Source organism: Pithys albifrons, chromosome 21 (assembly GCF_047495875.1).
Source record: "Pithys albifrons albifrons isolate INPA30051 chromosome 21, PitAlb_v1, whole genome shotgun sequence".
Taxonomy (NCBI): domain Eukaryota; kingdom Metazoa; phylum Chordata; class Aves; order Passeriformes; family Thamnophilidae; genus Pithys; species Pithys albifrons.
Window position 1 is genome coordinate 11,384,266 of NC_092478.1, and position 22,332 is coordinate 11,406,597.

The following is a 22,332-nucleotide window of genomic DNA, read 5'->3' on the forward strand; positions in this document are numbered from 1 at the left end:
GAGAGGGGAGGGGAGGGGAGGAGAGAGGAGGGGAGGGGAGGGGAGGAGAGGGGAGGGGAGGGGAGGAGAGGGGAGGGGAGGGGAGGAGAGGGGAGGGGAGGGGAGGAGAGGGGAGGGGAGGAGAGGGGAGGGGAGGGGAGGAGAGGGGAGGGGAGGGGAGGGGAGGGGAGGAGAGGGGAGGGGAGGGGAGGAGAGGGGAGGGGAGGGGAGGGGAAGAGAGGGGAGGGGAAGAGAGGGGAGGGGAGAGGAAAAAAAGGGGAGGGGAGAGGAAAAGAAGGGGAGGAGAGGGGAGGGGAGGGGAGGGGAGGGGAGAGGGGAGGGGAGGGGAGGGGAGAGGAAAAGAAGGGGAGGGGAGGGGAGAGGAAAAGAAGGGGAGGAGAGGGGATGGGAGGGGAGGGGAGGGGAGAGGAAAAGGAGGGGAGGGGAGGGGAGGGGAGGGGAGAGGAAAAGGAGGGGAGGGGAGGGGAGAGGAAAAGGAGGGGAAGGGAGGGGAGGGGAGGGGAGGAGAGGGGAGGGGAGGGGAGGGGAGGAGAGGGGAGGGGAGGGGAGGGGAGGAGAGGGGAGGAGAGGGGAGGGGAGGGGAGGGGAGGGGAGGGGAGGGGAGGGGAGGGGAGGGGAGGAGAGGGGAGGAGAGGGGAGGGGAGGGGAGGAGAGGGGAGGGGAGGGGAGGAGAGGGGAGGGGAGGGGAGGGGAGGGGAGGGGAGGGGAGGGGAGGGGAGGGGAGGGGAGGGGAGGGGAGGAGAGGGGAGGGGAGGGGAGGGGAGGGGAGGGGAGGAGAGGGGAGGGGAGGGGAGGGGAGGGGAGGGGAGGGGAGGGGAGGGGAGGGGAGGAGAGGGGAGGGGAGGGGAGGAGAGGGGAGGGGAGGAGAGGGGAGGGGAGGGGAGGGGAAGAGAGGGGAGGGGAAGAGAGGGGAGGGGAGAGGAAAAAAAGGGGAGGGGAGAGGAAAAGAAGGGGAGGAGAGGGGAGGGGAGGGGAGGGGAGGGGAGAGGGGAGGGGAGGGGAGGGGAGAGGAAAAGAAGGGGAGGGGAGGGGAGAGGAAAAGAAGGGGAGGGGAGGGGATGGGAGGGGAGGGGAGGGGAGAGGAAAAGGAGGGGAGGGGAGGGGAGGGGAGAGGAAAGGAGGGGAGGGGAGGGGAGAGAAAAGGAGGGGAGGGGAGGGGAGGGGAGAGGAAAAGGAGGGGAGGGGAGGGGAGAGGAAAAGGAGGGGAGGGGAGGGGAGGGGAGGGGAGAGGAAAGGAGGGGAGGGGAGGGGGAGGGGAGGGGAGGGGAGGGGAGAGGAAAAGGAGGGGAGGGGAGGGGAGGGGAGGGGAGGGGAGGGGAGGGGAGAGGAAAGGAGGGGAGGGGAGGGGAGGGGAGGGGAGAGGAAAAGGAGGGGAGGGGAGGGGAGGGGAGGGGAGAGGAAAAGGAGGGGAGGGGAGGGGAGGGGAGAGGAAAAGGAGGGGAGGGGAGGGGAGGGGAGGGGAGAGGAAAAGGAGGGGAGGGGAGGGGAGGGGAGAGGAAAAGGAGGGGAGGGGAGGGGAGGGGAGGGGAGGGGAGGGGAGGGGAGGGGAGGGGAGGGGAGGGGAGGGGAGGGGAGAGGAGAGGAAAAGAAGGGGAGGGGAGGGGAGGGGAAGGGAAGGTGGGGCGGATAGTCCCGCCCCATCTCCGCTGTCCCGTCCCTTTCCCGCCCGTCCCGCGCCGCCGTTCCCGCGGACTCCAAGGCCCGGCATGCGGCGGGGCGCGGCGCAGGCGCGCGGGGCCGGGCTTGAGTGGCAAGTTGTTTGTTCCAGCAGCACCAGCTGCTCGGCACTCCGGGCTCCGCTGCCTCCTGCCCTGCCCTGCCCGCCCGGCCCCGCTCCGCGCCCCGCCGGCCTCCGCCGCTCCCACTCGTGCCCCGCGGGCGCCCGCATCCCCCGCTGCCGCCCCCGGGCCGGGAAGGAGCAGGAGGAATCGTGGGGGAGGGGGAACAAAAAAAATAAAAGGGCACCGACAATAACAGCCCCCCTCCCCCTCCCCATTCAAAACCACAAAATAAACCCCAGGGATAGATGAACTACAAATGAGAAAGAGGAAAAGATGGAACTGCACATCCTAGAGCACAGGCTCAGAGTTGCCAGCATAGCCAAGGAGAGCATCCAGTTGTTTACCTATGGATTAATCAAACTTGCTTTCCTGTCCTCCAAGACGAGGTAGGTGCGGGCGCTGGGGCAGCGCGGGCCGAGCGCCCCCCGCGGGGCCGTGTGGGGTGAGAGGTGAGGTGGGGTGTGAGGTGTGGAATAATGGGCGTGAGTAGTTAGGTGTGGGGTGTGGGGTGTGGGGTGTGAGCTGTAGGGTTTGGGCCCCCTCCCGCCCAGCGCCGAGTGCGGCATCTGCCCTGCGAGTCAGCAGAGCAGCCTCTTCTTGCGAAGGGGGTGGGTGGATGCGTGCTCTCCTTAAAAAAATTAAAGGGTCCTGGAATGGAGGACACCCCTCCTCGCAGGGGGCAGGTGCTGGTGGGGGACACCCTCCTGGGCACAGGGCAGGGGCTCCGGGGGCGGGACCGGCCGCGCGTCCCGGGCCGGGCTGGGGGTGCGCTCCGGCCCCGCAGGTCGGGGGGTCCCGCCGGGCACAGGACGGGCCGGGGCGGCCGCCGGACAACAAAGGCACCACAGCGGCCCGAGGAGGAGCAGGATGGTGTGTGGGGTTTCTCTCGCGCTTTCTCTTTTTTTCTGGGGCTTTTGGTTTGTTTCTTCCCCTGGTTGTTGTTCCCTTCAGCACTTAAAGAAAGAGCGAATCTTCCACACGCGGGTTTGTTTAAAAGGTGCTTTTCCGATGCTGCCAGATTGGAAGAGGATGGGGGGCAGTGCATGCCATGAACTTAAAAATTGTGGTATTGAGCAATATGGATTGTGATAGCTTTTGGAGAAAAAAAAACAAAAATAAGAAAAACGTAGTGGAAGGCACTGTGAGAATGAGGATTTTTTAGGGGGAGGAAGGAAAGTACTGTGGCCAGTTTATAGAAAGTATGTGAGGTGCTAGGACTATCACACAAAACAGCTTAAATTGCAATTGCCTATTCTTCTGTCTTTGCTTAGCTTGGTGACTTTGGTCTATTCAGAAAAAGGAATGAGAATGTAAATAACATGACTCAAACTCTTCTTGTTTTTCCAGCCTGATAATTAGTATTTCAGTTTTCTCCCCACATTCATCTTGAACAGCGTTCTCATATGAAGGTGGAAAGTTTTCTTTGGCAGTAGGAAAATAATAAATAGATAATAAATTTACTTTTTATTTCTTGTTTTATTCCAATCTGTGATTCAGTCCTCTCTCAGTTATAATGCTTATGGATGAATGGAGCTATTTGTGGTGTAATTTGATCACAGTCCCTTATCTTACAGTTAAACTTCATGCATTGAAATTTCACTCTGATTTGGGGCTCATCCCATTTGGCTCACTAACATTGTTTGCAGTGTAAAGTCTATCAGCACCTTGTTTACTGCTGTCCTTTAACACTCCACAGAACACTGAAGGCTCTTCAGTCTTACATTTCTGTTTTAATGTGTTGTATCATTGTAATTGAAAGTTGTTGCTGATTTTTTGAAGGATTTATTGTTCCCCTTCCCATGCTTAAAATGTCACTGTTAATGTCAACAGTGAAGTCTTTAAATCTGTCACTCCTAATACATAGACTGGAGTTTTGGGGGTTGTTTGTTTGGGGTATTATTGTTATATTTAATTTTAATTTTTTTAACTTCAGGAGTGGTCCTGGTTTTTTGTTTCACACTATATTTTACATCTTCAGTGTTAGAGAGCTGTGAAAGGATCAGGGCAGTAACGCTTTGGCCTGTGATACCTTGTCCTGTATTTGGGTGCAGCACTTGACAGTTTCCTACTGTCTCTGGTTGTTGTGGTGTCTGTCCCTTTCCATATACACTGAGTATCTTTTCCTTTGCTTTCATTGACTCTCACAAACAGCAGATGTTTGTGGAAGGGTTTGTTGGCATGGAAAACTTCTATTTATTTCCCTTTTGTTTGTTTTGTTATTTTTGCAGACAGTGCACGTGCAGGGGAGAGAAGGGTAAGCTTTTGTGTCATTCTTAAGACAACTGACAGCACTGAAACCTTGCATTTTCCTGTGTGCTTTTGCCTGCCCTGAGGCAAACAAGGGCCCTGCCCCGCAGATCTCTCTGATGAACACCATGTGTATGAGGAAGGTGAGGGTCTCTGTGAGATGTAACTCCGTAAGTTTTTGATCCTATTGTTTCTTTTTCCTCTTTAGAAAGTGAATATGCCCAGGAGACAACAGCTTTTTATAAGGGTGCAAAAGAGATCTCTCCTCCCAACCACTCCATCTGCAAAGGACCCCTTGGAGGATGAAAGGGAATGTGGTGCCCCACATCCCTGCTAAACAATTCTGATGAGACAGCAAAGATGCCAGTTCCTTACACCACCTGCATTTTTTCCAGTGAGACCTTAAACGGAGTTTTTACTGGTGCTGCAAGGCTACCAATAGGAAATAATGATTTGTGATCCAAAGGTGTGGCAATGACATCATCAATATTCTTAGGGTAATCATGCAAGAAACTAGGGAGTTTGCATAACCTCCTGTGAGAAGTAATTTGGAGAGTCTCTTTTATGTTCTTATACATCAGGGAAAAGAGCTGAAACAGTTTTGTAAATCTTGTACAGTTTTTCTTAATCCTCTTTGAAGGAAAAGTAACAAATCTCCTTTTTTATTTGGCTTTTTGCCACTCTCAGTCTGCCCTTCTTCACCACATGCATCTTTTAATTTAGCATCTGTTACAGTAACACTTTTTTTGAACAAAGACCAGCAATTTTGAAACCATTCCGATAGCCACAAGCAAGACAGCAGTTAACAAGGTGAAGAGGTGAGAGCAGTAGTGAATAAAACAGTGAGCTGAACTGAGCTGAAAGAAAAACACTATTCATCATAATTTTGTTAGGCATGAGGGGGTTTTTATGTGAAGTTGCATTAGCAGAGGTACTCCAGGAATAAATAATAGCGGGAGTCCAGAGCAGTTACACTGAGCACAGTGCTCGTGGTGCTCTGCTTGTGTCAGTGCAGCCCTCCCAGTTCTGCCAGGCACCCCAGTGGGGCAGCAGATCCCTGTCATTTTTAGTTGCATACTGAAGAAGTGCATGTGTCTAATCTTTTTGCTGTTGCTGTCATCATCATTCTGGTGTTCTACTGATTGTGTTGCTTAGAGCAGGTTGCTAATGACGCCAAGGTCGTAGATTCAGTTCCCATATGGGCCATTCACTTAAGAGTTGGACTCGATGATCCTTGTGGGTCCCTTCCAATTCAGAATTCTCTGTTTCTCTGGGTCAGTGACTTGAGAGTTCCTTGGTGCCAAGGATTTTCACCTATTCAGAAGGTGTGCAGTGTATTTAGGTAGGTAAATTTAACAGCTGTGTGTGGCTTCATCATTGCATCCTTCTTCTTTTCCATTTGCCTCTGTAAATGTTAGTTCTCTGGGGCAGAGAACTGGGCTCAGCTGGAAACTCCCACCTGCAGTTCCCCATACGCTGCAGATCGAGCTGTGCCTCACACCAAAACTGCCTCTGCTCCTTTGGTCAGAGTTAAACTGTCTCGTGCTATTGGGCCTGGTGACAGAGGTGACTGCTTGAAGACTTGATAGACATACTAATGTGCTGATTTTTTTTTTCCAAATGGCAAAATATTTTTTAAATGCATCTCCTTTTAGTGCATAGGAATTAAATCTGAATGGAGGGGAAGGACAGTCTGGGATGATGTTTGCATTGAGCCACCAGTGCATGCAGCAGGGAGAAGGAAAGTTGGAGCCTGACCTTGTCTTTTGAGCATATATAAAAATATATGGAGAGTCCAGGAGAATAAAGTGGAGTCAGGGTTCCTCAAGCACTGTATCTATATAATGTAATTAGGCTGATTTCTGGAAAATGCTCTGGTAGACCTCTGAACATCTGGAGTCAGTGAGTTAACAAATAGCCTTTCCTGTCTATCCCAGTACCTCATATAAAGATTTGGTAGTAAACAGTGAAATAAAGTAGTTGAGGGAGAAAGGTATTATTTAAATTGTAGTGCTATTAAGTTATAACCATAATGAAGTTGAATGATTAGTTTATTCACAGGACTGGGTGGTTAAAATAATTGTAGGTCACGTGTCTAACATCAAACTTTAAAATCTCTGAGGGTTTTTTCTTACTCTGTGGTTTGAGGTGGTCATTATTTCAGCATGCTGAAGAGAAGACACAAGTTCTGCACGTGTAAAGGATGAGACCTTGGTCACAGACGTGTTTAAGGCAGCCATTCCAAAGGCATCTGTCACTCTGTGTTCTTTTTCAAGATCCTCTGATCTTTTTCTGGAGGTACAGTTTGTGTATGTTGGTGACTTGACAGAGAATTATGGACACTTTGCAAGCCTGCAGGTTTGGCACTAAACACAGAGGAGTGGCTGTGAGAGCTGGAGAGAGCTGGCCAGAGAATGGATGGGCTCTGCCCTGGCTCCAGTGCTCCTTGTCACGCAGCCTCTGCCATGGGATGCTCAGAGACAGGAGGTATTCTTAGTGTGGAGAGGTGCTTAAAAATAGTCATTCTACTAAATGTAGCAAGAAGTGAAAACCATGATGAACTGTACAGAAAAAGTTGGATTTTTTTTTTCCTTTGGTCTCTGAATAAAAAAAAGTAGAAGTAGGTTTGTTATCTTTCAGTTTGTGGAGGTATTTTTGGTAATCTGTCTGTTTTGCTTAGTAGTAATTGACACCTCTACCTATGAGCAGTGTGCTTTTGCTATTAATATAAGTGTTTCTCATTCCCTGATCACTTGTTTACTGTCTAGGTGTCCTGAAATTTGAGATACTGCAATAAAAAGTCTATTTTGGATTTCAGAAAATAATAGGACAAACAAGTGCTTAAAATGTATCCCTGCATCATGTAAGGACACTCAAGAGATCAGCAGCCCGTTTCCTTTGGTATGAACTCAGACAAACGTGTCATTTATGCCCCTGTATGAGACAGAGATCAGTCTGCAACACTGGATGATTATCTGGCAAAGGCAAGTCACTCCTGTTGTTAAAACTGTATTTTTTTTCCTCTTGTGGCTTCTGCCATCCTGTGCATCCTGAGAAGACCACTGAGTAAAGGCTTTTCCCAGTTACAAGACAATGTCTACTCATCTGAAACATCTGTTTTCTTTTGGTGTGGCACACTCCCAAATGTCTTGAATATTTTATTTTCATTTCTGGGGGTGTATTTGTGTGTGGTTTCTGAGGTTTGGGGACTTCTTTTTCAGTTGCTTTGGTGACGATCAGTTACAGAAGGACTGAGTGCCATGTCCAGACACCGCAGGGGCTGCCGGGCTGAGAAGCCTCATGGCTAAAGCCGCCTGCCTGCCCTTCCCCAGAGCGCTTTGCTGCCCGCCTGTGCCACCGTTTGCGTGTGTGGTGCTGAACTGGCTGGTGGATGTTCAGAATGAGTAGAGCTAGTAAGAATCAGCCCACTGAAAAGATGAGAAAATAGAAGTTACTTGTTTGGGCTAAGGAAGGACATAAGCTCTTTAATTGTGCATCTCATTGATTTCTGTTCAAGGCTGCTGGGTGTTTCAGCTGCTGCAGTGTTTTAACATGTTGAACTTTGGAAAGAACAGGTTTCCTTCCTGATGGTCTCTTTTTGTTTTTCTACAAATGTTGCTATTTCCCTTTCTTTTCTGCTTCTGGCACACAGATGACCAACAGGACACTGCCTGATTTTTTTGCCTGACAGTTCTGTCCTGTAGTCTTCAACCTACCCTGGGGTCCCAGCAGGCTGAGGTTGATGCCATGTCAGAAGCTGACAGGAGTGCTTAGAAACTAACTGAGATCTGAAAGGTGGGACAGAAGTACTGGATCAAACCTACACTAATGCTGGGGAACACTAAGTAGTGGAGAAATACTGATTTAGATATTGTACTTTTAAGATAAATAGCTGCCTGTAGTTTGTAGTGGGATGGATGGTTGTCCTTATTTCCCATGCTAAACTGTTCCAGTCCATTTGCAGAGCTGTCACACAGGTGACATGCATGTTCTGTGGATAAGGTACAGCATCAGTAATGTAAAAGAAACACCAGTGGTGGCCGCTTATGATGAGCTGAGAAATAAAAAAGAGGAAAAAATATTTATTTATCTTTTATCATGTAACTCATTGAAGTTCCCTTCAGCTGAATATTTGTTTATTACTTTGAGATGAAACTAAATATTTAAATGAAAAATATGGCTTTTATTAGTTATTAGATGGCTCCTCCTGCAATTTATGCTTCAGCAGTAGAGCCAATGCAGATCTGCTGAGGGAAAGTGTGAGTATTGTTCATTTGTCATCAAGAAGTGACAACTCAGTTGTTCATTAACACAACGGTTAAAATCCACAGGCTGCTCCTCCACTGAGTTATAACTTAAATGAGGGTCCATTTGATGGCTGAACTGTTGGGCGATACCTTGTTTGTGCTCTATAAATACAGAAATCTGTACACTTCATTCCCTTTTTTTTTAAATCTGTTGAGCACACTACCTTATTTATCCAAGACACAAGTTCTTAATCGTCCTGCATGTTTCAGAGCTTTAATATATTTGGACAAGGGCTGAAATTTCTTTTTTCAGAGGAAACAGTGCAGATTTGTTCTTTTGTTTACTGCCAACTCCAGAGTAAACTCCAGCCCTGATCTGCTGGTTGCTGAAGGCTGGTAAAGGAAGAATTATACAACAGGAATGTGAGGAAACAAGTCCATTCTTTATAGTTCAGAATCAACAGAGCAAAGCCTGTAAGCTGCAGTTACCATTTCAAAGTAAAAAGATTTCTTCTTCCAGAGCTCAGCTTGGTTTTGTGTAGCTAACTATAAGATATGTTTGTTAAGAGAGAAAGCAACAGACAAAAATGTTTTATAACGGCACAAAAGAAACAGAGGGTGATTAAACTGATTTCGTGACTACACAATCCCTTGTTAGTGCCAGACATTCTGCACAAAGTTTCACTGTGCTGACCATGGAAACAGAATCAGATCTCATTTTTGTGGTCTGATGTATAATAAACATTTTCTACTGGTTGATAAAGTTTTATTTTCACATCCAAAGAAAAGCAGCAAGTGCCTAAACTTCCTCACCAACCAGAACAACCTTATTTTGGTCTGTTAAATGTGGTTTACTAGAGATGAAAATAAAAACCTTACTTCTGACCTGCAGCCTGCTTTAGGAAGCTCCCAGTAATAATTCTGAGGTACCAGAGCTGCTATTTAGCACAGTTGGCACATGGAAGGGAGAAGTGGCAAGTTTGCTTGGTGGCAGAAAACCATTTGTTAATCCTTTAGGGACACTTTTGTGGGGATGCCTGGGTAGGCAGTGATTTTTTCAGACCTTTGTGGTCCAGTTAAGTTTTGTTAACATGATAGAATAAATGTTTTTCAGATACTGTGCTGCTTACTGGCCAGTAGGTGTAGAGATGTAGGCTGTTTTGGTGGAGAGCTGTTCTTGACCCAAATTCTTTCAATACAAATTGTTTATAAAGGAGGAGCCAAACCCTCTAGTAAGTGTGAATGAGTGTTTGATCAAAATGTAACTGTAAAGGAAAAGTTCATTTTCTTTGCCTGCAAAGTTTTATTTGCAGAGGATACTACAGATGCCATAACGTGAGGCTGTTTAAGAGTAAAATGCAACCTGTAAGTCTTATGCAAAGTATTCAAGTAGATGAATTTAAAAAGTTGTTACTGGGGGAATTTCTAAAGCTGAGAGGGGGAAATTTACCAGTTGACATGAATGGAAGAGTTAAAATGTAGGTGTGACTCTCCCTGTCTTTTTCTGTTCAGGTTTTTTAGCAATGTTATGTGCAGACAATCTGGATAATGATCCGCACTGGTTTGAGTAATACCTGAATATCTTAGTTCTGTGGTTAAAAGATTGGCATTCAACCTTTTCTTATGCCACACGTGTATCCTGTTCTACAGAGTGAGCTGGTTGAAGTTGACAAGTCTGAGACCTTGATTGAAATGGCCCATGTTAATCTTGTTTAACATTTCTAGCTTTATTTCTTTTGCTAAAGAAAGATTGACTCCTCTCTTGATAACCTGTAAGGCACTCAATTGCAATAAATGTAGTCTTGACAGGAAGGAAAAAGAAGGTAGCTCTTAATAATGAGAAGGATATACTCTGTATGCATCTAAGCAACTGTATACATTTACATAGATTTACTTAGTCTTTATTTTTATGCTTTTTTGAAAATGATGGATGACTTATCACATGATTAGTCTTTCAGTTGTGATCTTTTTCAAGCTGCTTTTGGGTGGAAATTGAAGCTTGGTTGTAACATGGAAAACAAATATTTTCATTTGCTCTTTTTGAAGTGCTGCACAATATTAAATGTACTAAGTGTTTAGCTAAAGAATCTTTGCCTATTTTGTGTTTATAACTGAGCAGTGTAATGTGACTAAACAAATGAAGCTGATGGTGGCCTGAGACTGTGCTTGGCATGGCACTGGAGCTGGGACGTCTCGAACCTACTTCTTATTTGCAGACTGGAAAAAGAAACCCCAAGTTTACTTGCTTTTTCAGTTCCTAATTTGTTTTTAAACCTGGAATGAACTAGTGATTATTTTGAACTAAACTGAGTAGAGTGAAATAAGGAAAATATTCTCCCATCTTGCAGAAGATACTGTTGCTGTCAGAATCTGGTGTATTGAGTGAGTGAACTGGTTCCAGTGGCTTTGTCACTGATTTCTCCTCTGTTGACTTGTTTCATTTGCTTTGGAGTTTCAGCAGCAAACAACTTTTGATTGTGTTATTTAAATTATCTTACTTGTACCTAGGATGCCATCACTCAAAAAATGTTTGGATTTTAGATATCCTTATATGAGATGAACTAATGTTAAAATAAAATTGTGCTCTTAATTGTTTTCACATTCAAACTACTTGTTTGCAAAAGGGCCATGTTAAAATTGACCTTTCTCTCACTGCTTTGGGGATAGACTTAGGACAGTTTATGATACACTGAGATGTGTTTTGAGTTGCACTTTATTAGCCATTTGGCATTTTCATAAGCCAAGTGGAGCTTTAATGCACATGACGTGTGTGTGTCTGCTGAGCCAGCAAGGTGTGAAACCACACACTTGTGGTTTGTCTCTCCTGCCCTTACTGCACATCTTGGACTAGGTAGTGGATTTCTGTGGGAAGTGGTGGGTCTGTGGGCTTTGCAATAGTTCCCTGACACAAACTAAGGCATCACAAATTGACACAGATTATTTTGTCAAGAGACTTTTCTTCAGGCAAAACCCAGCAGTGTAGACAGGTTATAGCAATTTCTGTGCAAATTAAATTAATTCATTATTCTGAAAAATAAAATGGGTCTGAGTTATCTGCATTGTAGGCAAGGTAATGGTATGTACAGGTTTGCAAAACTACTGGATTCCTAAAAACAGGTCATCATTTTTAATGCGGTTTCTTTTTTCTTTTTTCCCCCCAATGATTGCTTTCTTTTCAACATTCTTGGCATCCAGGCCTAACAGTATTTTGATGAATGCCAGGAGCCACTTTACTAGACCAGTGTGATGTTGGCTAACCATGGAAAAGTTAACAAGAATTCAGCTTGACCAGAGCAGGTTTTATGGTTTAATGGGGGGAGAGGAAGAGGAAGGGAAGTGACAAAGGCCAGAGTTGTCCCTGTGCATGAGCAGGGTTGGCTCATGGCCTGGGAGCCAGTTAATGCTGCAGTGGAACCTTAACCTTGTTGTGCAGCTTTCAGTCCGTGCCTGGTACACTGTCACAAAATTAGAAAATACCAAATCTTAACAGAATGGATGAGGTCGAGAAGGATCTCTGAAGATTGTGTAGCCCAACTCCCAGCTCAAGGCAAAGTTTAGAGCAGGTTGCTCAGGATTTTGTCCGGTGGGATCTTGTGCTTAAAGCCATGCATAGAGCTTGGCTCTCTGCTGTGCTGAGATGTTGTTGACCTCATTGACATTTTAAAGCTTTGCCCCACTTGGCATTGCTTTCCACATAGCATTATAATGTGTAATTTCATGTCTCATTTAAACATGACAATGTGTTTTGAACTTAAGAGTGAGACTGTACAGTCTCTCAGTTATGGAGAGAACTGTTGGTGTGGATGAGGGACTGTTGACTGCAGTAGTTCATTGGTTCTTTGTGTTGCTCTGTGAGTATTTCAGGTGAAACTTCTTGTTGGCTATAAACTGCAAAAAACTGTTTGTAACAGACTAGAGGCTGAAAAATTCTATAGCTGGATAAGTGCAAAAACTTGCCTTGGGAAAGGGCATGTGTTCACTTCTGTGCTGGTATAGACAGCTTAATTGCAATTTGTAATGGTGTTAGATAGATGTACAAGACTAATGAAACTACTTCTACCCAAGCCCTCTATACAGAAGTTTTATTCATATCCTTGATGTAAGTAAAGGAAAGTACTAGAATGGCATGAAGTGCAAATGTGACTTGGTTTGCCCTTAATGAGCAGTGTTGTGTAGGGCTTTGGTGACTGTGCACTTTCTGAAATCCCACTGTAATAGTGGTCATGTGATGGAACCACGCTGTAGGGAAGAGTTTTCTCTGTAATCTTCCTGCTGGTATCGAGTTACTCCAAGCATTTCTGAGTGGTTCTCATAATTCCTGTACATACAGTCATGTTGTTGGCTTTATGCCTTGTCACAGTACCCATCACACTGCTGTGTTCTGGGGGCTCTTGAGCCTTGACCCCCAGGACAAGTGCTCTGTGTCTATATGTGTGGGGAAAACCTTATGTCTGAGGAAGGGTAAGTTTATAAGGGAAGGTTTTCATGGGATCCCAGAGCTATTCCCTGGTAGCTCTTACGCTGTGATAGGCCAGAAATACTTTTTCCTGGCACAAGAGTGTGAAATCAGCCCGGAATGAGTAATCTAAAAAGACTTGGTGTGTTCTGTACCCTTTTGAATGGCTTTGTTCATTCAGATGCTGGTTGAATTGTAATCTTGGGTAATGACTTAAATATGAAGTAGTCCCAAAATAATATGGTTATCTAGTGCCTTTCAGTGATCTAGTGAAACAGTGTATTTTGGAAGGATATCTCATTATAAAGGTGATAAGGACCTAATTCTTGGTGGGGGGAAAATGAGGGATGAAGTCAGAAGCGATAAAAAGTATGGGCATGTGCAGTTCTACACTTCATGTAAAATTTGTGTCCTTTTGAGGTGTGAGTATATGCTTGAAATTAATTTTTTCCATATTTATATTATATCACTGAGACTTTCAGCTGGTGCCTCCTTGGCTATTAATCTGTGTTTGAAAGCCTTCTGTGGCAAGTTATTGCTGTTTATCTCTTTTTGAGTTTCCTACTGCCATAACCATGTGTTTTTCTTACGGATTTGTAGGTGGCCACCCTCTTTAGAACAGTTAATGGCTCTGTCTTTCGGTGCAGTCTCTGTTGGCTGGATAACTGAGGGTGTACTTGAAGGATCACAGCAAAGCAGTTGATGAAATTCCTGTCCCTGAGCCACCCACTGGTTCCCACCTCCAGTGTTGTGGAACTTGCTGAGTGCAGGAAAAAAAACCAACAAAGAAAACCCTACACTTTGAAGCCAAATAATTTTGTTTGTGTTTATGGCACAGGGTTAGCTAATTTGGAATTGGAGTGGAAATGATTGACTTGTTAACCTGTCTTTACTGCCCAGGAGAGTGAATGGTCAGATGATTAAATCTTGTTGTAGAGAGAGAAATAATGTATTTGTAAAGGTATGAAGTGTGTGAATAGCAATGGTGTTAACCTTTCTTCAAAACTGTAGGAAAGGCTTTTCATGTATGTGTTACTAGTATCATGCTTTGAATATTACATTTTCTCATTTTGTATTTTTACAGTAACAGTTTTTCCCTTTTACTTGGATTTGAAAAACTCAGTGACAGGAATAGAACAGTTCCCAGATTCAAAATAGAGTGGTAAGTTTTGCTTGGCCTGTTTAAACATATTACTGGTTATATATTCCATGCAGGATCGGCACAGAGAAAAGGACAATGAAAGAATTTCATGGTGTTCCTTAAATGAGTCTTATATAAAATGAAGTTTAAAATTGATTAGGACCTACCTTTTAAGCACTTATCAGATGTTCTCAGTATCAGGTTTTCTTCCCCTTTGGTGTTCACTTTATATCACATCTAATGTGAGGTATATGATAATATTTTCAGAATCACCTAAGTCCCATTAAAAAAAATTACTTAAGCACTTGGGTACCCCAAGGCTCATTGGAAGCCAATGGGGCTTACACTCCAAAATGGCTGTTGTTGGATGGGAAGACATTTAAGGGTTTTGTGAATTTTGCCTCCTGGTCAGACTAGCTGGCAACATTTGGGACAGGAGCAAGGTAAAAATGCACCAAATGGAGGCTTAGTGTGGCTGCTCATGCAGGCAAGAATGAAGATGTATTCTGAGGATAAGGAAAGAGAATGAGGGTCTCTTTGTTCTTCTCTCTGCATAACCACGTGGGTTATGGGCTGTCTTGATTCCATGTCTCCAGCAGCATCAGGCCCCTGTTCCCTGCAGTCCCAGGCCCCATGTGCTCTGGGATCACCTTGTACAGCATATGCTGGCTGTGCCTCTGGGAGCTGGGCCAGCACTGCTAACTTGCTTTGCAGAGGAAGAAACTGAGGCAGGTAGGAAGGCAAGTGCCTTGTCCATCTCACACAGCAGTTCTGCAGTAGGACCTGATTCTTGTTTTCCAGGTCATGCATCATCTTTACCACTAGAACTACCATTTTTTGTAGGGCACATGAAGGTCGTGTTTTCAGTCCGTGTGTGTATTAGCCACTTTGAAGTCCTTGTCATCCAGCTGCTGCTTTCTTTTTCTTTTACCTTTTTTCTTCATAGATTTGTTAGGTTCATTAATGGAGGTGTGCTCTGTTGTCTCTCCTTATACCGTGAGAGAGCAACATGAATTGGAAAATGCCCATTTGAGCTTCCAGTGGTAACATCAGTCTTCCTGACAGTCATAAAGAAAACCACCAGGAGTGTACTTGTATGTATGGCTTTTTAATACACATAAACACACATACATATGTACATATGTGTACAATATGTGTGTAGGTCTGTATATGTGTCATTCCAAAGTCAGAGCACTCTTGAAATGGAAATTGCCTCAGCTAGAAATGAGAGGTAGCTCCAGCTGACAACCCCACATGTTTTTAGGAGCTGTAATAGCTGTGCTTCTGAACAGGGAGTGCCGCTCTTCCCAGTGACCCTCAGATGACAGCTGCCACAGGGAAGGCTGAATATGGAGAATACATTTTCCTGTGGCTGTATCCTGGGCACAGGGAAGACTCTACAGCTCCCAACAATTGTGGAATACAGAGCTGCCAGCAGGCAGCCTGAGAGGACAAGTATAATCATGTACCGCTCAGCTTTCAAGGAAATTACAGTTGGTGCACTGACTTGCTCATAATAGCGATGCATTGTTTGGCTTAATAACTTACCAGCTCTCCAGGAACCAGCTAGTGATCACTGTCATCATTCACTGCTAATGATTCTGTTCTCAAATTGTCCCAAGATGACCAGTCACATCACCTAATAAACCAGCAAACTGAGTGCACTATAATTTTTTTTTAAGCTAGGAGGAATAATACTGCCCATCTTTTTTGTTCTCTTGTTTTGTCATTATCTTTGTCATATGTAATTGTGCCTGTAGTTTTTTTAAATGTTGGGTTGAAAGGACAATGTCAAATTGTGTTGGGATTTCTTTTCAGATCAATAGAGTTTTTGTTAAATTGCTGGGGTTTTGTGATAAATACTAGGTAACTGAATCTGAAACCTGCTTTTTAAGGAACATTTGTTTTTCATAAAGCATTTGGGGCAGGGGGTGATTTTTTTGTGGTACTTGTCTGTAGTACCTGGGCTCTCGTCAATCACTTGTAAGTGTAGCCTGACAATGGCCCTCTGTAGTAGTGAAGAATGATTATCCCCCTTATATAAATGTCAAATTTAGGCACAGGAAGATTGAATGATTTACCCAGAGGCATTCAGGGAGTTGTGGGAGAACAGGAGGGAGAAGCAAGCTGGTCTGAGTCCTGATCCAAGTGGGCCACATACCCACACTGAATGCTTCATGTCAGAGAGTTACTTGAGAGCTTGGAGCTGCTGCCACTGGAGAAGCCTTGTAGCATTTTTTCTGATGGAAAGAGACCACAGTTTTGTTTGCAGACATTGAGATGAAAGATCCTAGAACAGTGCAAAGCCCCAAACCTTTGGGGACATCTTGTTGTAGTCAAGAGTGCACAGACGTGCACATCCTGGGGCAGATCTCCAGCCTGTTCCATGCTTAGGACTGAGATGGTGAGTTAAAAGGCAATGGGAAAACAGATGGATGTGCTCAACTGAAATAGGCCTCCTTGCTGTCTGAATAGTGCAGGCAGCTGAAGGGTAGTATCTCCTGATCTCAGGAATTCTGCAGACTGTGAGGTGGGCGATTTTTATTAGAGTGGAACAAGTACACCAGGATTTAAATGAAACCCTGAGAATTTTTGTGTTTTGTGTAATTGTATAGTTTGGTTTCATCTCTCCTGTGTCTGTCTTGAGAAAGACAATTGCATCTCTTGGTCAGCGACGATCAGAATTAAAATAGGAAGGAGTCCTTCTGCTGCAAGAGTTATTGCTTGGCACATCTACATCATCTGATGAAATGTCGTGTTTCGTTATGTTTTGAGAACACACTGTCTGACTGTGGTATCTCTGAACTGCAGGAGAAAACCTTTCGCTGCACCTATTCTTGTCAATTATAGCAGTATTATTCTGTCTCAAATTAGGCAGGACTTTGTATTGTATTGAAAAATTTAAGTCCAGCCTCTGCTGAAGATCAGGTTGTTATAAAGTGGTGATCTCTACAAAGACTTGCCTTTGCATATGCTTCAAATACATCACCTACTTCTGACAGAAAGAAGTGGGAAAATTGCTAAGTAAGTATATCTTGTCCCCAAGATAAAGTTTCATGAGAAGGAAATACCTGAAGTGTGCAGGTGTGACTTTCTCTTTTCCATGGGAATATTTCCCACTTCTCCAGGAGTTTGCAATCTTTCTTTGAAAACAGTTGTTGAGATATTTCCCTGCTGCAATTTGTCCTGTTTTATTGGCTCTGTTTGCTGTAGGGCCAACAAATGGTGTTCAGCCCAAACTCCAGGGTTTTACCAGTTCACTGTATTTTGCATTGTACAAAGTTGAAGGACATTGCCAGGTGAGAATAGAATAGAATAGAATAGCCTAAAACCTCCTATTAAATAATGCCAATGTGTTCTTTAATACAGCATAACCTCTGTGCAATGATTTACCTTACTGTTTGTTTTGAAATGTGTCTGACTTGGTGGTTACGCTTGACCAGAGCTTTTTCTTGGAAGTATTTCTTTCTTTACCATGAGAAGAAGTGCAAGAGTGGAAATGGCAATACACAGGCCAGTGATTTTGTTACAAATATGTTTGGGATGCCCTGATAACCCAGTTCTATGCCTGGCAAAGTCAACAAGTTGGTCTCTGTTTTTGATGTGGGTGGGTTAGAGCCCGGGCTGAGAAATTCATGTGAGATGAAATGTTTCTGCAAAATGTTGTTCCTGCAAGTTGGACATCAAGAATGCTTGAGGTACACGATGGTGTGTGTACAATGCATTAGGATCCTTGGATTAATTCATGTTATGTTAAAGCTAGGTCTTGATTATCTCTGGTGAATTGTGTGAATGCTGAAGGTCTTGTACTAAGGGGACAAAACATCCCCATCTAGATCTAGATGAGCAAAATGGAAGCAAAATGGCATTTTGTTATTGGTTTCTCAGCTTGGGAAACTCAGCAGGTGACAGAATTTCTGACGGTTCTTTCCCTGGCATCACATTCCAGACTCATTTGTATGGTTTCTGCTACTTAAACTTTTTTTGTGCCAAGGCACTCCCATCCCTTTGTTCTGCTGGCTAACTGATGTTTACAGTACTCCAGCCCTGTTGCAGGGCAGCTTCGCCACAGTGTGAAGTCATTGTATATTGTGAAGATGCTGATAGTGTGATAGTGCCCAAGCCTTGCTCTGTTACCCCTTACCCTGCTGCCTCTGTGGCTGTAAGATTCTGTTCAGTCCTGGCTTGTTGAAATAGAAATCCATAGTGGCTCCGTGCCATCGCTTCAAAGAATAGCAACTCACCAGGCTCTTGATGGAAAGATTTAAAAAGAAATTATTTTGCTCCTTGGGCATGAAAGTGCTGGTTAAGAGTGTAACTGGCACAGGATTACCTTTGCCCTGTGAGTCTGGCCAGAGAGAATGTTTTTATTTCCATTTAAGCTGTGGGTCTGCACCCTCAGTAGGCTTTGTCATCGATGTTTTGTTTACAACTGTCAGTGCTGCTCAGAGAAGGCTGTGATGTCGCACTGAGAATAGCCCGTGGTGCCTCAGAACAGCTCTGGCTGCTGGGCAGTCGTGGGCTGCCATGCTGGGAGAGGGAGGGTGCAAATAAGGGAGGGTGTAAGCCTTGTTTGGGGCCGGTCCCGTGGTGTAGTGGAGAGCACTCCGGACTCTTGAGTCCCAGGGTCGTGAGTGCGAGTCTCAGTGGGTACCGTCCCCTGGCAGTTCAATACCTCCCTGCCATCCGATCCTGTCAGATCTCGGATGCTCAGCAGGGTCAGCTCGTCAGCCCCGGTTAGTGCCGGGGGCTGTGACAGTCCCGAGGACTTCACTGGCACTGTCCAAGCTTGCTCGGCCGTGGCAGATGGACCTTAGGACTTAAATAGTGGGGCCAGTTCTGCGCAGGCTGTGCCTCACCTAAAAAAGAAACCCACTGCGCAGGCTGGAAGGGCGAAGTTTGGCCATACCTACATACAAGGCTTGCTTGTGTAAGTGTGGGTGAGGCGATCCATCCCTTGGGTACAGGTGACAGCCGTGCTGACCTTGTTCACACTACCTTTGTTTAGAGCAGGAAAGTCTGAAGTTTTCTACTGCTTGAATAATTGTGATAAAATCGTCCATTGTTTTTTTAATTTCACCAAATCTTTGCCTCATTTTGGAGTCAGGGATTTGGTGAAGATAAAACGATCGGACCTTGGCTCATTTTGGAGCCTCGTTTTGTCCCTTTTTCAGGTGTCTTGTATGGTTGTATTACAACTGGCAGTGATACAGGCTTATTGCAATCCAGGCAATACTCTCAGGCAAGGGAGAAGTTAACAGGAGCATGGCCCAACACTGAATGTTTTTTCATAGACAATGAGCAAGCTAAGCCCGTGTAGCAGGAGAAATCTTTATTCAATCATAAGCAGTGGCCACATTGACATTAATGTAATTGGAACAGACAGATTTTTCCCTATCTGTTGATAGATTCAAGTGTTACTTTCTTTTCCTAATGCACTTCTGTTTAGTTGTTAAAGAAGATGCTGCCCACTGTTCACACAACTCTAGAATGAAGCCTCATGCAACAACTGAAACTTCTCAGCAGTTGTAGCTTTGCTTATTGCAGGCTCAAATGAAACTGAAGCTTATTTTACAAAAATCCAGTAAATTATGCTTCACCATTTCTTTGGACAGATCAGTAGTGACTGGCTTGGAAACCTTGACATACTGTTAGATTTCTGTTGTGGTGAAAGGTTGCCTATGATTTAATCTAAAAGATTCTCTTCCCCTCTTCCTACCATTTATTCATCTCAGCACAAAAAACCCACCTTGACATTGTGTGAGCTGATTTGCATGAAGGTGTAACACACTTCCCTACAGAGAGAGTGTCCTGGCACTGAAACTTCCCAGGAAATCTGTCAAAACTGCTACACCTTGGCCTGTGTACCCTCATTACATGTAACAGTGCTATTATACCAGGAGCAGACTTTCACAGGTTTGCACACTGACAGATTTGAAGCAACAAGCTCTATATTGTCATTTTTAGTATTTTTAACCATTCATTTTTATGGCCACAAGGAGTCTTCTCCTCCCAAAATGTTTGCATCCTCTCCATTCTGCAGATGACAAACAGGGAGCATGTTTCCTTCTTGATGCCAAAATCAGTGCTGTGTAGTTACATGGCACCCAACTGGTGAATGCAGTGGCTGCATCCAGAATGGGGAAGTATCTTTGTGGAATTATCTGATATTCCAGTTAACTGGTTCATTGCTGGCTTGGCTTTCTCAACCCCCCATAATGTCTCGGTTGTTTTCTTTCATAATTAACCTCCTTTCCCTGGTCTGGGTTGTTGGTCCTTAAATAAATTACATCCTTCATGAAAACAGTTACTTCTGCTTAGAAAAGATGCACGGACTCTTCTTCTCTGTGGACTCATAGCAGGATTTGTTCTCTTGTTTGTGCTTGTGCTTTGTAATAGAGTCCAGAGTGCTTGGGGATTCAGGGATTGTGTTTACTCATTTTCAGAGCAGGATTTTGGTCCCTTGCTGACAGTTTGTCTCTGGCTTGCTGCCGTTTGAAAAAGGCTGCAGATTCTGTGCTGACGGACCCTCAATCTGTTGTCACTCCTTCCTTGTCTTGTACTTGTTTCAACATATCGGAACTGTTCTGTTTGCTCCCTCAAGCCCTTTAGAGTCTTGTTATGTCAGGGTGTGTGGGAGATGGCTGTATATATTTGGTTCTTACCAAAATGTCCTGTTTTGAAGAAATACCTCTTGCGCTCAGCTGGCTAAAGCCTTTGCTGCTGAAGCACTGGGACTGTCTGATGCAGCTGATGCTCCTTGGGCAGAGACATGCAAGAGGCTGGAACGCAGGTGGTAGGGCACTGGGCAGGATCAGTGCCATGAGAAAACTTACACCAAAATTACAGGCTTGATATAGGAATTATTAAATCAATTTTTCCTGATGATTAAACTATGTAATGACAAAGCCTTTTATCTCTCTCTCTCTCTCTCTCTCCCCCCCAGTACCTCACTCTCCCTCACACACACACAATCATCTTTTTCATTCTTCTTTCTTTTTAGTCTGCAGTAAGCAAATTCCTGCAGAATTCCTGGCATAAGGAAGGAGACTGATAACACTGCTGTATAATACTGAAGCAGGAGCTGAAGCTACAGCCATTTCGTAGCACAGGGCTCTTGCAGTTTAGCTGGAGGAAGATTCCTGAGAGAAGCCTTAACAAGGGTACTGTGTCCTTTTGCTACCTCCAAGTGCAGTTGTGTGCCCGAGTGCCCTGTTTGGGAAAAGGCAGAGATTGTACAGTGACTACAGCACTGGGAAGCAGGATTGCTACCTCCTGTCCTTGGCTCAGCAACCAATTCACTGCAAAGCCTTTGGCAAATCATTCAGGCCTAATCCCGCGCATATAGCAGGCCCCAACAAAGTCCATTCTGTTTTTCAGGGGACATAGGATCAGCTTCTTAACTGCTGCTTTTCTCTCACTCTGGAGGACTGGTGGATTGAAAAATATCTTTGCAGAAAGTATGATAATTTGTTCATGGTTGTGAAGCAGTAACATGGGCATCACTGTGTGTGTGACCTGGCATCCATAAAAGGGAATTGATTGATTGCTGTTATCAGCTGGATCTTTGGAGCATGGGATTTTTTGCCTCTCTCATCAGAATACAATTTTACATGATTATAGAGGATAATGCTGGAAATGCCTCTTCACTGGGCCTTCCACATGTCCAGATGGCAAGGTCAGTGTAGCATGTACTTTGCTCTATTGCTTTGTGTTCAGGGTAACTGCTGCTGCCTCTTTCTCTCTTTATGCTACTGGCACAGCTAGAAATTGAGGAATTCTATGGCTGTCAATTCTGAGAGATGGAAATTAATACCTAGAGTGAACTCTGCTTTTTTTGACCTTAAATTAATTTCCCACCCTTTTGCAAAGGTGAATGGCAATGCTCATTTTTCTATGGTACTTTTGCTTTAAGATAATCTGAGCTGCAACCTAAAAATGAAATGGTATTAAAAAAATTCTGCGCTAGGAGTTAATTTCTGGAGTACCTTGTAAGATAAAAGGACATAACAAAAAGGTACTTTAATCTGCAACCCCTTTACCTTTACATTTGTCTGTGCCGTGTTTTGTAGCATGCGCAGTTCTGGTATCTGCCAAGTGCAGCATCTTGCTCTGCTGATTTGTGTGAGGCTTTTTTTGCCTGCTGCAGGCAGGGGCAGAAGTGGATTAATCTACAGAGCTGTTGGCAGAAATCCATTAGCAGGCTTTTCAGGGGAGATCAGCTTGAAGAAAACACAACTTGATTTTCGTGTCAGTTGAGTTTTTGATAATATTAGAGAAAGTGTGGTCTCTGTAAACTTAGTACTGAAAGCACAGAGCCTGGTGGGGATTTTTTTGTTTTGTTTTAGGAAATGTTTTAGTGTAGTGACACTTCATGCTCTTGCCTGTGAAGGGACAGGTTTGTTTCAGTGCTTACAGGTACTTGATTCACAGGGCTTGAAAGTGGGCAGGCCTTGCTGA

The 22,332-nt window shown here is 44.8% G+C and overlaps 1 protein-coding gene across 2 annotated transcripts in view; it reads left to right on the plus strand.

Annotated features, from left to right (window-relative positions):
* Positions 1 to 1,763: 1,763 nt before the first annotated feature.
* CASTOR2 (cytosolic arginine sensor for mTORC1 subunit 2) overlaps positions 1,764 to 22,332 on the plus strand; it is a 142,511-nt gene continuing 121,942 nt past the window's right edge. For both annotated transcript variants that reach the window (XM_071574763.1, XM_071574764.1), the window contains exon 1: positions 1,764 to 2,167. In XM_071574763.1, the coding sequence (XP_071430864.1) occupies positions 2,055 to 2,167 (113 nt within the window). In that variant the 5' untranslated portion in view covers positions 1,764 to 2,054. The remainder of the gene's footprint in view (positions 2,168 to 22,332) is intronic.